The sequence below is a fragment of the Ctenopharyngodon idella genome, chromosome 19 (genome assembly GCF_019924925.1).
Source record: "Ctenopharyngodon idella isolate HZGC_01 chromosome 19, HZGC01, whole genome shotgun sequence".
NCBI lineage: Eukaryota > Metazoa > Chordata > Actinopteri > Cypriniformes > Xenocyprididae > Ctenopharyngodon > Ctenopharyngodon idella.
This window is the reverse complement of record NC_067238.1, coordinates 16,751,394-16,767,828: the sequence shown is the minus strand read 5'-3', so window position 1 is coordinate 16,767,828 and position 16,435 is coordinate 16,751,394. Positions and strand designations below refer to the sequence as shown.

The 16,435-nt window shown below is 36.8% G+C and overlaps 1 protein-coding gene and 1 long non-coding RNA gene across 8 annotated transcripts in view; one reads left to right on the top strand and one right to left on the bottom strand.

Moving 5' to 3' along the window:
* Window positions 1-16,435, bottom strand: part of LOC127501606 (nuclear factor 7, brain-like) — a 99,334-nt gene that overhangs the window by 3,315 nt on the left and 79,584 nt on the right. The window contains exons 1-4 of one of the 6 annotated variants that reach the window (XM_051873681.1): window positions 15,046-15,082; window positions 1,436-1,528; window positions 646-1,217; window positions 459-554 (exon numbers count right to left, since the gene is read on the bottom strand). In XM_051873681.1, the coding sequence (XP_051729641.1) occupies window positions 459-554; window positions 646-1,217; window positions 1,436-1,508 (741 nt within the window). In that variant the 5' untranslated portion in view covers window positions 1,509-1,528; window positions 15,046-15,082. Of the gene's footprint in view, window positions 1-458; window positions 555-645; window positions 1,218-1,435; window positions 1,529-6,569; window positions 6,735-11,008; window positions 11,148-11,238; window positions 11,473-12,253; window positions 12,826-13,283; window positions 13,322-15,045; window positions 15,083-16,435 lie in introns of those variants that run through there. The other 5 variants (XM_051873680.1, XM_051873675.1, XM_051873673.1 and 2 more) reach the window with 5 other exon arrangements.
* LOC127501638 (uncharacterized) overlaps window positions 626-16,435 on the top strand; it is a 145,681-nt gene continuing 129,871 nt past the window's right edge. Inside the window, exon 1 of one of the 2 annotated variants that reach the window (XR_007926654.1) lies at window positions 626-758. This is a non-coding gene — a long non-coding RNA (uncharacterized LOC127501638). The remainder of the gene's footprint in view (window positions 759-16,435) is intronic. The other variant, XR_007926655.1, reaches the window with a different exon arrangement.

The following is a 16,435-nucleotide window of genomic DNA, read 5'->3' as shown; positions in this document are numbered from 1 at the left end:
ACTATTGCTCTTCTTCAGTGTTTTTCAAAATCCCTCAACTGAAGTATTAAACTTCATTCTTCATTAATTTAAAAACTTTGTTAAACTTCAAAATGCATGATATTCCTCTGATCATTTTTCTTTTGTAATGTCTCTCAGTCATCTCTCTTTCGACAGTCTTCCTTCAAATCTCCCTCTTTCTCTCTCTCTCTCCTCCCCCATCATGAGTGGACACGCCCCCTACTGCTGATTGGCTATAAAGTGTGCTGTGGTGCTCGGTTCATTACACTTTAAACAGTGTTTGAACCTGAGGTTCGGCTCAAACTAGAAGTAGAGAAACAAAAGGAAGAAATGGGGAGACGGAAGGATGCCGGAAGAATTGTTGCTGGGATGACGCAATGACTGCTGCTTATATACATTCGTAATCTATGTCGAATCTATGTTCAGAACTTCAAATAATTACATTATTTTAAACTCACTTTTCTGACTTCTGCTGAGTGTTTGACGTCTTGAATCTTCTTGATTCTGTGCTGGATCATCTGCTGCACGTCTTTCTGTGTCTTCATCAGTTGAGTCTATAGACACAGAACAACACAATATATTTTCATAACTGATTCATTTATATTTAAGAGCATGTGAAAAATCAGTTTTGTCAGTAACTTCTACCTTCTTCTCTTCACTCTCCTCTTCTAAAGAAACAGTGTTGTGGTTCTTGTGAAGTCCTTCAGTGCAGGACAGACACACACATGTCTGATCATCTCTACAGAACAGCTCCAGAGGTCTCTCATGTTTCTGACATATATAATCCTCCAGATTCCTCACAGGATTGATCAGTTTGTGTTTCTTTAAACCTGCCACTCTCAAATGAGGCTCCAGGTGAGTTTCACAGTAAGAGCTCTGACACCCCAGACACGACTTCAGGGCTTTCAGCTTTCTTTCCTCACAGACGTCACACAGAACTTCAGGTTTTTTCAGAACTTCAGGTTTTTTCTTAGGACTTTTCTTTTTATAGTGATCTACGAGCTCTCGGAGTGTGGTATTAATCTTGAGATCAGGTCTGATCTTGAATGTTTCTTTACAGTATGGACAGTTGCAGGTCTGGCTGTTGTCCCAGCACTTATTCAGACAGGTCTTGCAGAAGTTGTGTCCACATGGAGTGGTGACTGGATCAGTGAACACGTCCAGACATATCGAGCACTGAAGCTCCTCAGTCAGTGGACTGCTGGAGGATGACATCGCTGGACAGAGAAAATGTAGAGCAAGTTTGAAGAAATCAAATATGAATTTTCAAATATATATGAGTTCATGTACAAGCTGGTCATTACTGCAAAATGAACCCAGGCGAGCTGATCAGTACCCTAATGTGAAGTAGTACTGTACATTTTAAATATCACCATATGAGAATAGTTAAAGTCATTCATGCACTAATTCATTCTTTTCTGGGTTATTGACTTACATGGAGGAACATTGTCATTACTCTTTCTCCTGGTTTTTCTTGCTTTTGTTGATGTTGGTGAAGATTCTTCCATTGTTCTTTCCCTCTTCAAGCCTTTTCAAGAAATAAAAAAGAACATGATGTATTTCACAATATAAATTATGAACAATAGACTGATCTAAACCCATCTGTTCCTTCTAATACTGTATTTTTTTCACACACAGTATTTGGTCACTCAGGTTTAAATGAAATCTTGTCTCAAAAGTCAGATTTGGGCAGGGACGTGCACAGACATTTTGGGGGGGCAGGGGCTCAAGTGGAAAAAAGGGCACTTCTCATAATTATTTATTTAAAAAAATAATAAACCCTTAAATATATTAAGACAATTCGGACTTCCTTACCAATTTATTTTAATTCCCTCACACTCACGCAATTTTTTTTATACTCCACAAATTTCTACAAAATAATCAGAGACCATGGTCTTCTTTAGCATTCACTAGGTTTATCACAAGAGCAGGCAACAGCAAAGGACACTATGCCACAATGTGCATGTTATCTACACTACTATTTTCAAGTAGCTATATATTTAGAATAAATGACTGCACCAAGGAGAGAGACATAGTTTCACTAATAATTTGTTTATTTTGCCCAAATCAATAAATATTATAAATACATTATATATTATAACAGATGCCTGCAGAGGGTGCCAGAAGCCTGGTGATTGTTGTTGTTACACAGCACAGCACAGCACGATCAAATCCACGATTAAAGCCAACCACCATAATTAAAAATATATTATTAGATAAATAATAATATTCAGCCACTTTTTTTTTTTTTTTTTTTTTGATAGAAATGCTACAGCCACTGTAATTTCTTCAACAAGAATATGTGGACATCAAACATGCAAAGACAGAGCGAGGGTTTAAACTTTTATTGATGTATTATCCTGTGCATAGCATAGATTTAAGAATAGCATTATGTAATTCTGTATTATAATTTTTAAATAGTTTTAATAAATCGTGCATCCTTAGAAAAATGTCTAATAATGCGGTTCATGCTCCTCTTCTGCTATTGAAACCCCTACAGATATCTTTACCATGGTTCAAAACGGAATGCATAGCACATTAAAATAATTGAAATAATAATATGACATTAATTACATTAGTATCAAATCAGGCAGATGCGTTGCTGGTGGTCACCCTTAAACAGTCTCACCCTTAAATAGTTTAACAAATTTCACGTGTTTGTGAACATACATAAGCTAGCCTACCTGAAAAATTCAGTAAATATAACAGGGAAGCTGTGCGCAAACAGGAATATATATTCATTAAAAAGAAAAAAAGAAAAAAGCACCCCAGAAAAAAGGGCACTTTCTCTCGAGGAAGAAAAAGGGCAGGGGCTCAAGCCCCCTTTTATGTCTATGTGTGCACGTGCCTGGATTTGGGGTTTCTTCATATTCTCTCATGACCATCTAATAAATATTTATATTAAAGTGTTAAAATCTCATTGATAGAGAGGGAAACACAATCACTCCTCATACAGTGAATGACTCAAACTCACTGAACGATCTGAACTATGACCTGCTGTTTAGATCACAGCAAGGAGGTCATGTAAGGGAGAGCGGGGCACAAAGTAACACTTTTTGCCTTTCTCAGTTTGTGTATTTAAGTATTTATTTTTTCCCACATTAATTTCACACATGTCCAGTACAATTATGTGGTTTTGTTTCATTAATACAGTGTATACTTTTTTCTTGATTTCCCCCGAAAGACTGGAAGTGAATTGTGACAACATGCCCCATAGGTGGGGCACATTGTAACATGACCATACAACAGCTTAAAATGTTATCTGATCTAATCAAAAAAATATACAAGACAAACTAAAATATTTTGTCAATAAAATACAATTATTAACTTTTTCATATAAAATAATGGCATTTTTTAATAATTAAAAATAAACTAGTTTTTGTGTTTGACAACAAACACACCACAAAACACAGCTATACAGCATAGTTCAAAACATAATAATAAGTAATAATTTCTGAACATTGACTCTCAGTCTTTATTCACCCTTTTCTCATGGTTTATCAATAGAATTCATAAAAGTATAGAATAGAATAGCATAGTTCCCATAGGGGCACATTGTAACACAGTGTTACATAGGGCTGGGCGATTTTTTCGATTAATTTGAATTCAATGTTTTGCCTCGATTTTATTATTTTTTTTAAATCGAGAAATCGCGATTTTGAATAAAAATGTTAGCAAGCGTTACAATTAGACATGTTGACAATACAGCAATGATAACCGTATTGGGAAAAGAAAATGATGGCGCCTGATGAACCGCTCTCATGTGACGCTCTATGAACGTAGAACACATCACTATTCTTAAAGCGGCTGTTCATTCAAAAATGCGTTATTGCGTTATAAAAATGAGACGCAGGCAGTGGAATGAGAAAAAAGAGGCAAAGTTAATAAAAGCGAGTTGAGCTTTTTTTTTTTTTTTTTTTAACTTGACCGCCGTGTTTTTAGAATGCCGTTTCATGGGTGAGACGCTCCAAAAGACGCGAGACACAAGTGCAACACCTAAACATGTCCGCCAAACATAAAAACAATAGGACAAATAGCGCAATGGAATGCAAAAACCTGTAAACCTGTTTGATATTTCATGTTTGCATGATGGTGACAGGCTGAAAGCTGCTGTTGTTTTCTGTTTTTACAAAGCATTTGCTGTTAATAATAGCCTATTACTGGTGTTATTTATTGCTATTACTTTTTGGTTAAGAAATATTTAGCATTTTGTTATTTTATATTATTTCTGAGTACATATGATGTGTTTAAGGTAAGTTTGTACAACATTTGCCTTCATATTTCAGGCATATTTCTACAAAGATATTTAACAAATTGTTTTACATTTACACCATGTTGATCACCATGGTGCGCTTGGAATGGAACTTTTTTTTATAACCAGATTGAGAATGTTACTTAAATCATATTGTAGTTAAGTTTTTTATTTGACTAGTTAAACAGTAAAAAAAAAAAAAAAAAATCGAAATCGTGAATCGGTCAATCATTCTGAAAAAATCGAGATTTTATTTTATTTTTTGCCATCGCCCAGCCCTAGTGTTACAACGTGCCCTACCTAAACGTTTTAAACCATGAGTGTTACAACTAGCCCCGCGTTACTTTGTGCCCCGCCGCTCTCCCCTACTTTACAAATAAATAGGCCAGGAATGGGCAACTGGCGGCCCGCATACGGCTCGCTGGACCACTCGGATGGTCAATTTTAAAACATTTGAAAAGCAAGTTATGCGTTCAGATTATGATACTAAATCGAGAGATCGCTATTTCCAGCCGATCCCTGTATTAATTACAGCGTAGGATGTGCATTCTAAAGTTTACTAAAATTAGCAAAAATAAACGAAAAACCGACAATAAAAATCTTGTTTTCAGTCAGGATGGTTAACGGATTATCTTTTTACCAAGTTCAAGGGGTCACCCATATGTTTTTTTTTTTTGGAAACGAAATCTGTAATTAAAGATTTTAATGTGAATTGCACCACTGCACTGCTCTCAAAATCCGCTTCTCCACAATCTGAACGGTTCTAAGAATGATAAGGAACGGATCCAGATGCATTTCCATTTGAGTCTGGTACGGCACGGTACGATTACTAACCATTCTCGGCCCAGAATTAGCCAACCGTGCCGAATCGTAGTGTTACTTTCTCTGCTTTGGCCATTAACAGCGAGGTGTAACAGCTCGTTAGTTCGCGTTCGGGCAATGATGAGAGGAACAAAGTTTATCAATACATGCAATTTTAATGATTCTTGCAGGGTAAAGTTGTCAGAGTTACAGTTCACAGTAACTCCCAGGTGAATCGACTTGAATGAACTAACAGAAAAGCAACGGAGAATCTGAACATCAGGATCATCTGGATCAGAACATGAACACAAATTAATCATACAATTAAAAGAAATAACTGATCATCCTACATAACGCGGTCACTATTTACATGGCATATCGTGTGTAAAATCTTTCGTTACTAAGTCAACGACTGAAGAGCCTGTTATCAGCCCCACAGTGAAAAACGGAACCATATTCGTACGGGCCGGCTCGGATCGGCACGGAATGGAACGGGAAAGCAAAGATAACGGTTTGGCCCGACGGTGGAAAAGCGGCTAACGAGAAGTATAAAAAAGATACACGACGCCAGAGTTGCACTTGTCTTAGATTTAAATGTAAAATGCATAGTCAACAAAACCTTTTTGCCAAATGAATCACAGAAACTTATGCACTTAATTATGTTCTTACACATTTTTAAAAATAGCATTTTTATTCTTGGTAATATGTGAATGTGGATTATGGTAATTTTTGAATTTTTTTGTTTTTTTTTTGTTTTTGTTTTTTTGAATAAGGCCTTTTTAACTGCTCTCTGAGGTTGAGTTGAAAATGTTCTGTAGGCTTGTAATCAAAAATAGGAGAATTACATTTGTTTGTTGCAAATTTACAGATTGCTTGTTGGGGTAATATTGCTTGTCAACTGAAAACAAAGTTTCCCATTTGTATCAGCATAATTGCACATGTTTTATAGTTAATAAAATCTTTAAAAACAAGATGCATTAATTATACATTGATTTCCCTTAATAAAAAGTTAATTGAATAAGACGGTGTTAAAGGTGCGAGTGTGGATTAGTAATCTGGCCCCTTGGTATGAAGGAGAAACAATGTTGGCCCTCGTCACTATCGAAGTTGCCCATCCCTATATATCTCCACAAAATAAACATAAATATTGTGTGACCAAGTGTAGTTTGTATGAATAAGTAGATTTTTAATGAATATAAATGTGATTTTCAGCTGCAGTGTATCAGGTTTGTGTTCAGTCTGTCTGCAGCTCATTTTACTTCCTGTTTCTTTAGTCTTTATATAATGTGACAAAATGACAGAAACACCAAACTTTGCTTTACAACCAATCAAATGACAAACTTTTAATAAAATTCTGATATCATTTCAGTGCAGTAAACAACTAAAGTAGTTGAGTATTTGACATGCTGAAACCTGATTCAGTTCAACTCATTCCAGTTCAACATAAACCTACTAAACCAGATCACTTCCATCAGAAACCTGTTCAGCTCAATCTCTCTTATATTTCTATCATTACCTGTGAGTATCAGATGTGTCCACAAGGCTCTCTGAACGGCTCAATAAATATTCTGTTGTTTAAAGAGGTTGATCGTTTCAGGCGTCCATATTGTTGTTGATCAAGTTACTTTCACTTTCTCTGAATCTCTCTGAACTACAGTGATGTCGACTCGCAAACAAACAGAAAGTGATGTGCAAATACAAAGGTCAAAAATTAACACTGCAGGATGAGTTAAGACGCTTTCACAACAAAAGCAAAGGTAGACAAATCCTGAATAGTCTAATCATACCAAGAGTGAAAATGTGCCAAAAGTAAATTTACACTGGTGAAATAAATTGATATGTACAAAAATAAAGACGAACATATTATCACGGATAAAAACAGAGCAAAAGTGAAAAGTTTGCGTAACATTTTATGCAAATAACTTGCAAATCATGGGTTATTCCTGTAGTGTTCATGAACTGCAGACATTATATTCAGAGTAATTTTTGGATTAATTTCGAATAATTCATACATAAAATTAAAGACTACCACAACTCAGAGCAGCATACTAACAATAGGCTACTAAATGTATGTCAGAAATAGTACACTAGTGTGCTGTCCCAAACTCATGCTGTGTTCACGCCATGTCGCAATTACTGTAATTATGAGATGACAACATGTGACGTACTCAGAGATGTTTGGCAATGCTATCAATGCCAAAATGAATCAGCGGTATTATTGTCTAGTTGAAGAAATATAATGAATTATTTTACTATATACTGTATGACCTTTTATTAGTAAATATTCCATTTGATTGTATTATGTACTGAATAAATTAACTGTTGTTTGGTGAATTTTCACAGGCGAAATCCAGCCATTTCATTAGGAATCCACACAATTGGGAATTTCATGTGAGGGCAAAAGATTTCACCATGCAGGTTTAGTCCAAATTTTCTGAATAGACTGGATCGCTTTATGATGAACAGATTAAGCTTATATTTACATATAAACATTGATCAGTGAACATAAACAGAAGCTCAACTGTAGCCTACTTGCTGCAACTTATACCAACAACAGAAATAAGTGCAGTTACAATAGCAAAATATGTGGGAGAGCGTTGCTATAGTGTGATGATATTGTATTGCAATAGGTAGCACTTCAAAGTTAATACTGAATCAAAACTAGTTAGCACATCATTTGTAATTAAAAAGGGTTTAATGAAAATATCTGATTATGGTTACACTTACAAAATAGATGTATGAGATGATGAAAATTTGTACCATTAATCTTACCCAGCATATATTTAGAATGTTACCTGAGAGAGAGGAAGAGAGAGAGACTTTAGAAAAAAGAAGAAAGAAAGAGCCAGAGCAAAGAAGCCCCAGGGAAAAGAAGAGAGAGCAACAGTTACAATATTCTTTTATCTCTTCCTTGACCATGTGACTGAAACTCAAATGTGAGACATTCAAACTGACCAATCAGAAGATTAAAACTTCCCCCACTGTACTAAATGTGTGACAGTTCATTGACCCCTGATGTACACACATCTCGACCTGTACAGGCCTTGATCACTATCAGCACCTCTTTGACTTTTGGAATTCCAAATGGCCCTTATAACAAGAGAGAGCGGGGGATGAGACAGCAAAGCAAACGTCTTTGTCTATTTTAAAATATCTTTGGATATTTTCAACCTTACAACTTTCGTCTCCTATTTCATATTGGGGTGTAATTTATTGTGATTGACAGGTGTGATGATCAGTGGAGTTGAGTTTTTACCTCCATCATTATTACACGGGCTAAAATATGGATAGAGTTTCCCAGTGAAAGACTGACCAGTGAAAGAGTAGATATGAGAGCTGGACTCCACATCATAAAAGGAGACCAGACCCTCCTCATAATCCACAAACACACCGACCCGCTGCGGCTTCACTCTCAGAAACAGAGGGACACGAGGACCAGCACAGGCTTTATATTCATTCTCATTCCTCAGCCCAACAGTCCAGCATCCATCACTGGGTCTCAGTGTAAACTCTCCCTTCCTGTTAATGGATTCTCTGGCCACTCCTAAGTCCCATTTAGTCTTTCCCTTCACCTGCACCTCAAAATAAAATCTCCCTGAGGAGAATCCCTCTTTTCCCAGAACAATTGCATATCTATCAAATCTCTCTGGTTTGTCTGGGAGTTTCTGTCTAATGTCTCCATGTGTCACTTGTTTTCCATCATCAGACAGGATGAGTTCAGGATGAGCTGTATCAGGATCCAGAGTCACATCCACTGAGAAAACAGAGAATATGAATCACAACTTAATACAGATATTTTGTGATTATGTTTATAATATTTAATCAGTTTTTAATCATACTGTAGGTCAGTAATGAAGCTGTGAGTATATGATTTTGGCCCGGTTTCACAGACAGGACTTAGCCTAAGCCAGGATTAGGCCGTAGTTCAATTAGGATATTTGGGTAACTTTTATAAATGTACACTAGAAAAACATTACTGGTGTGCGTTTTGAGACAAAACAATGACACTGACATATTTTAATATATATTCAGTACAAGTTGCTTTCAGTTAAAACTGCTCAAACATGCATTTTAGTCTAGGACTAACTTAAGCCTTGTCTGTGAAACCAGGGTCTAGTGTAGGTCAGTGATGAAGCTGTGAGTATATGAATGTAATCTAGTGTAGTTCAGACACACACTGTACCTTCATACTGCTGCATCCTCTTCAGATCTGTAGAGACTAATGACAATAAAACATCATCAGATCTTTGACATGTTTATGTGTGGAATTATAGACAAGATTTAAGATTATATTTAAAGAATTGAAGAATTTAATACAATATCATGTTTTATCTGATCAATGTATGAGTCTCTGCTGATATTTAGAGAATCAAACAGAAAACAAACAGAAACCTTTGAGTTTGAGCTCTTAATATTTCCTGTTTTTACAAACAGCTTTAACTTTGCAAGTGTTTGGTGAAATGTTTTATGCAAGTAATTTTTGTGTCTAATGTTATTCATCTCAGTTTTGGAGTGGATTAGTGTTGTGGTTATTCAGCAAATACAAATCTATAAACATTAAACTTAAATAAACTTCAAATTAAAGCCCAGCTCTCCAAAGCTGTTTGAGCAACAGGTCTGAAATTCTCCTCTAAAGAAGAACAAATGTGCATCTCAAACCCTCGATTTCTATCAGTTTGATTTTCTTCTGCTGAACTGATTTTATCTAACACATATTCACAAAACTTAGGTGAGACAGCTGAAAAGACCAACAGAAAATTACAGAAAATGTATGTTTTTTTGTTTTTTTTTTCCTGTAGTTTCTTATCTAAACATGTTTGCAGATGAACTAAAGTCTCATGGTTGTAGATTCAGGGATGAAGCTTCTAGTACAATAATTTATACTATATTATAGAAGATGAATTTACTGCATGTTTTCTGAAATTAGAGCTGAAAATGAGCTGCTCTCTTCAAGAAGAACTGTGAGCTGATGATAATGAGACACAAACACATGATCACAAACTTCCCTTATTTCAGCTTGACTGACTCATTCTTCATTACTATCAGTGTTGGGGAAACACATTACAAGTAATGTGAGTTACGTAATCAGATTACTTTTTTTCAAGTAACTAGTAAAGTAATGCATTACTTATAAATTTACAACAAAATATATGAGTTACTTTTTCAAATAAGTCACTTTGTGTTCCCGTGTATTGACTGACAGCTCTCCTGTCCTCATGTTGAGAGAAATCAGGAGTAAGGTCAGAGGTGTTGTGTGTGTGAACATGATGATTATTGTAGTTCTAGAAATGTGAGCATCATTTACTCATCTCACTAGCCCAAAAACAGATTCAGTATTCCTTAAAATGAATAAAAACAGTGAAATGCAAACTCAGAATATTTGCAAACTTGCGTTAATTAAATATGTTAAATAAGTGAGGTATTTAATCTCACTTTATTAAGCAATGCATTTGGTGCTGACCTTCGATGATCCATTTCGACCATACTAATAAGCAAAATTACTTTAGATAAACATCCCATTTTTTGTGTTTTTGTTGTTTTTATTGTTGAAGTAAAAGTCTTGAATTTTCTGCGTCTGCTGCACAGCTGAAAGGTTAGTTTGAGCTGCGCCCTCTACTGTACAGGTGTGAATCTGCATTTCCTTCAGCTTGAGGTTTATTTCACTTTTGTTGAAAAGGCCTTTACATTTGCCAAATATAGAACTTTTTTTTTTTTTTGTTATTGAAAAACAAACAAACAAGAAAATGTAATGCAAAAGTAATGTAACACATTACTTTCCATAAAAATTAACTAATTAACGCAATTAGTTACTTTTTTAGGGACTAACACAGTATTGTAGGGACTATTTTTAGGGACTAACACACATTGCTTTTAAAAAGTAACTTTCCCCAACACTGCTGATATTTAAAGATGATAAATATATGTATCTGTATAGTGTATTTGATATTGTCGTACCAGTTAGTGTGAGTTTCTCCTGTAGAGTGTCCTTCAGTTGAGTCAGAGCTCTCCTCAGAGTCTCCAGACTCTCATCAGTCTTCACACTGATCTCAGACCAGTTCCTGGTGTTTCTAGAGCTGCACAGGGATGAGTAAATCTACAGCAGGAGAGAGGAGAAATCCTTCAGCATGGGGAGTGTTATGGTGTCATATACTGCATTATCATTGATCAGAGAGATGTTGACTGACCTGTAGGAGGTGGAGGTGATCTTCAGTGTGTGAGAGCTGCTCCAGCTCAGTGTTTCTCATCTTTAGCTCAGTGATCTCCTGCTCCAGCTCTTCAATGAGCTCTTCCTCCTGTTTCTCTGCTGCTTTCTGCTGCTCCTCCATCATCTCCAGCAGTTCAGTCTGACATCTCTCAATGGAGCGGATGAGATCAGTGAAGAGCTCGACACGGGCTGCTTTCTCCTTCTCTGTGTTTCTCTGCTCAACCAGGACAATCAACAAATTATTAGTGGTGTTTGATAAGACAAGAATCAGTGTTACTATTGCTCATACTTCAGTGTTTTTCAAAATCCCTCAACTAAGGTATTAAACTTTATTCTTCATTAATTTAAAAACTTTGTTAAACTTCAAAATGCATGATATTCCTCTGATCTTTTCTCTTTTGTAATGTCTCTCAGCCATCTCTCTTTCTACAGTCTTCCTTCAAATCTCCCTCTTGCTCTCTCTCTCTCCTCCCCCATCATGAGTGGACACGCCCCCTACTGCTGATTGGCTATGAAGTGTGCTGTGGTGCTCGGTTCATTCCACTTTAAACAGCGTTTGAACCTGGACTTCGGCTCAAGCTCCAAGCTCCCCCATAATGGTATGTAGAGGAAGTATGACAGAAATAAAGGAAAGAAATGGGGAGACGGAGGGATGCCGGAAGAATTGTTTCTGGGACGGCGCAATGACTGCTGCTTATATACATTCGTAATGATGATTGACAGGACTGGCTCATCCTGAATCCCGAAATGTTTAGAACTTCATATAATTACATTATTTTAAACTCACTTTTCTGATTTCTGCTGAGTGTTTGACATCTTGAATCTTCTTGATTCTGTCCTGGATCATCTGCTGCATGTCTTTCTGTGTCTTCATCAGTTGAGTCTATAGACACAGAACAACACAATATATTTTCATAATTGATTCATTATATGAAAGAGCATGTGATTCCTCATTATAAGAGTCCTTTAAAATCAGTTTTGTCAGTAACTTCTACCTTCTGCTCTTCACTCTCCTCTTCTAAAGAAACAGTGTTGTGGTTCTTGTGGTCTTTCACAGCACACATCGGACACACACATGTCTGATCATCTCTACAGAACAGCTCCAGAGGTCTCTCATGTTTCTGACATATATAGTCCTCCAGATTCCTCACAGGATTGATCAGTTTGTGTTTCTTTAAACCTGCCACTTTCAAATGAGGCTCCAGGTGAGTTTCACAGTAAGAGCTCTGACACCCCAGACACGACTTCAGGGCTTTCAGCTTTCTTTCCTCACAGACGTCACACAGAACTTCAGGTTTTTTCAGAACTTCAGGTCTTTTCTCAGGACTTTTCTTTTTATAGTGATCTACGAGCTCTCGGAGTGTGGTATTAATCTTGAGATCAGGTCTGATCTTGAATGTTTCTTTACAGTATGGACAGTTGCAGGTCTGGCTGTTGTCCCAGCACTTATTCAGACAGGTCTTGCAGAAGTTGTGTCCACATGGAGTGGTGACTGGATCAGTGAACACGTCCAGACATATCGAGCACTGAAGCTCCTCAGTCAGTGGACTGCTGGAGGATGACATGACTGGACAGAGAAATGAAGAAGTTACATCATCTACACTAGTCTAAAGTCTGGAGACACTTGAAAAACACTGAATTCAAGTTTCTCATGATCTCAGAGACATTTTGTTTGAAGGGCGTCTGTATGAATTATTGAAATTATGATGATGAATATAATGTTGATTTTATTATACAGATGAGTTAAAGCAGATAGAGAAGGAAAGGAATCAACAAGTTTAAAAACAATCCCATGATTCACCTCATGAAGTTGGTTGAATGTAAAGAGCAACTTTAAAGAAATCAAATATGATTTCTCAAATATATAAGAGATCATGTACAAGCTGGTCATTACTGCAAAATGAACCCAGGCGAGCTGATCAGTACCCTAATGTGAAGTAGTACTGTACATTTTAAATATCACCATATGAGAATAGTTAAAGTCATTCATGCACTAATTCATTCTTTTCTGAATTATTGACTTACATGGAGGACAAGATTCAATACTCCGTCTCCTGGTTTTTCTTGCTTTTGTTGATGTTGGTAAAGAATCTGCCATTGTTTTTCCCCTCTTCAGGCCTTTTCAAGAAATATATTGCATTTCACATATTACTATGTCCAATGGACTAAGAAAGATCTAAGCTCATATGCTCCTTGTAATACTGTATTTGTTTCACACACAGTATTTGGTCACTCAGGTTTAAATGAAATCTTGCCTCAAAAGTCAGATTTGGGGTTTCTTCATATTCTCTCATGACTATTTAATAAATATTTATATTAAAGTGTTAAAATCTCATATTGTGGGAAACACAATCACTCATACAGTGAATGACTCAAACTCACTGAACAATCTGAACTTTGACCTGCTGTTTAGATCAGAAACAAGTACAAAGTAGGTCATATACTTAGGGAGACCAGGGATAGTTGTAACATTTTTGACATTTCTGTCTGTATCTTGGAGTTATTTTAAGCCAGTGCATTCAAAATTTGATTCAAACTAGTTACAAGTGTCAGCTATTAAATGGCATAGCTGTTATCTTTGTAGCACAAACAGAAAATGCGTGGTTTAGGTTCAAACATGAGGAGTTAAATGTTACAATACACCCCATAGTCTGGGTTAGTTATAACAGACCCTGGGGTGAGATGTAACATTATAAAATAAGGATTATAACAAAAAATCAGTTTTAAAAGCTTTTTATTTAACTCAGACCTTTTAACATAATTGGTGTATGAGCAAATGCTCCTTTTACATCCCTCAATTTGTCTTTCTCTTCCAAGACTTAGGCCAGGGGTGTCCAATCCTGCTCCTGGAGGGCCACCATCCTATAGACTTCAGTAACAACAGAGACTGTATATTATAGGGAGATGAGAGGGTCTGGCCTCCAGTGGCTTTTGGCAACAACCCCAACTAAACAAACCTGAAGCAGCTAATCAAGGTCTACTAGGCATACTAGAAACTTCCAGGCACGTGTGTTGAGGCAAGTTGGAGCTAAACTTTGCAGGACAGTGGCCCTCCACGACCGAGATACCCCTACTCTAGGCATACTGAAATTAAAAAACAAACAAAAAAAAAACTTAAATACATTTAACATTTACTTGGGGTAGGCTGTAACATGCTTCACTGATGTTACAACTAACCCAGAGTCTTGTACCCATAAACTAGCTCAACTTACAGCTAACAGCCAAAACATTGGCACTAACAACTTGCATGAAAAATATGTACACAGACACACAATAAACATAATTTCACTTTGATGAGTTTAACTACAAAGCAGGAATTGCCACAAAAAAAAAAAAAAAGAAGTAAAAAAAAGTTAATTTCTTACATCAAAATTAGTTTTTCTGCTCTAAAATCTGCTGTGTCTGCCACAGGGCTCTACTTTCCCGCATGTGGAATAAGGACTAAACCAAGCATGTGTGAATTGAAATCACCTGAGATTTGTAACTTGATTGGAGAAATTGGAAGTGTTACAACTAACCCATGTTACAACCACCCCTGGTCTCCCCCTGCTTATGAATAAATATATATCTCCACAAAATAAACATAAATGTTGTGTGACCAAGTGTAGTTTGTATGACTAAGTATAGTTCTAATGAATATAAATGTGATTTTCAGCGGCAGTTTAACAGGTTTGTGTTCAGTCTGTCTGCAGCTCATATTACTTCCTTCAACATAAACCCTACTAAACCAGATCACTTCCATCAGAAACCTGTTCAGCTCAATCTCTCTTATATTTCTATCTCTTACCTGTGAGTATCAGATGTGTCCACAAGACTCTTTGAACAACTCAATAAATATTCTGTTGTTTAAAGAGGTTGATCGTTTCAGGTGTTCATATTGTTGTTGATCAAGTTACTTTCACTTTCTCTGAATCTGAACTACAGTGATGTCAGAGCTCCTCCTGTATTCACACATTTACATTTGTCTCTGTATTCAGTGTGTTGAGTTCATGTGTGTCTGTTTGTATTGGGCCTGATGTTTCTATTAGATTAATCCTAGTGTTTGTATATATAGCCTATACAAGTCGACCAAAGAAAAATTATTTGTATGAATTTCTAAATGTCTTTTGTGATCCACAGAAGAAAGTCACATGATGAGTAAATGATGACAGAATGCTGCTCTTCCTTTAAAACATCTTCAGTCTTTTCAAACATAATTGAGGTTGAATCCCTGTGTTTGTCAGAATGATTCCTCTGTTGATCTGTTGGGAGAAAATAGTTTGACATGCTTGAACTGTTAGTATGTAGAAGCTCAAACTAATGTAATGACCTCAGAGAATTGTTATTTAATTTGTTTCATGTCTTTGTTTATTGTAGGTAATTTGTACAAATAATATCATGTAAAGGAGATAATCATAGACTGTAAGGAAGACGTGGACTTCTGTCTTGGAGCAGGTGATCATGTGTTGGTGAGGAACCTGTCAGAAAGAGGCGGCCCAGGAAAACTGTGAGTGTACTGGGAAAAGCAAATGTATGTGGTGAAAGAAAGGAGAGGAGGGGATGATCCAGTGTATGTAGTAGAACCATTGGATGGACCTGGAAACGAAAGAGTGCTGCAACAGAACCTTCTATTACCTTGTCCATACCTGGTCGATAAGCGGGGACAGCCGATGTTTGTCTGTAAAGAGGAGGATGTCAGAGGGACAGATCAAAACAGGAAACACAACCATGACAGAAACTCACCATGACAGAACAGACAGTTCTTGTGGGTTCAAACGCAGAGAACAGGAACAGATCTGGATCCACCTGCAGCAGAATTCCACCCTAAAAGAGAGGAGAGAAACAGGAAACCTGAAAAGGAACCTGACATCGAAGAAATCGTTGACAAATCTGTAAACCCACCAGATCTGGAGGAGCACCCAGAGGAGTCTGATGAAGAGGTGCTGGGAGATCTTCAAGAGGAGCAGGAGCTGGAGGAAGGATCCGTAAAGCTGAGTATGAAGAAGGTGACTTGGCATCAGAACCTGTGAGGAGAACTTCTGGCAGAAACAGGTGATTTAGGAATCACGTATGACACCCTGGGTGAGCCACACTTCAACCAGTGAACTGGAGTGTTTGTGTTGGAAACACTGATGTGGAGACCTGCTGTGTATGAGCCCAGCTGAACATCCATCACCTTCATACTGAGGAAGAGCTAA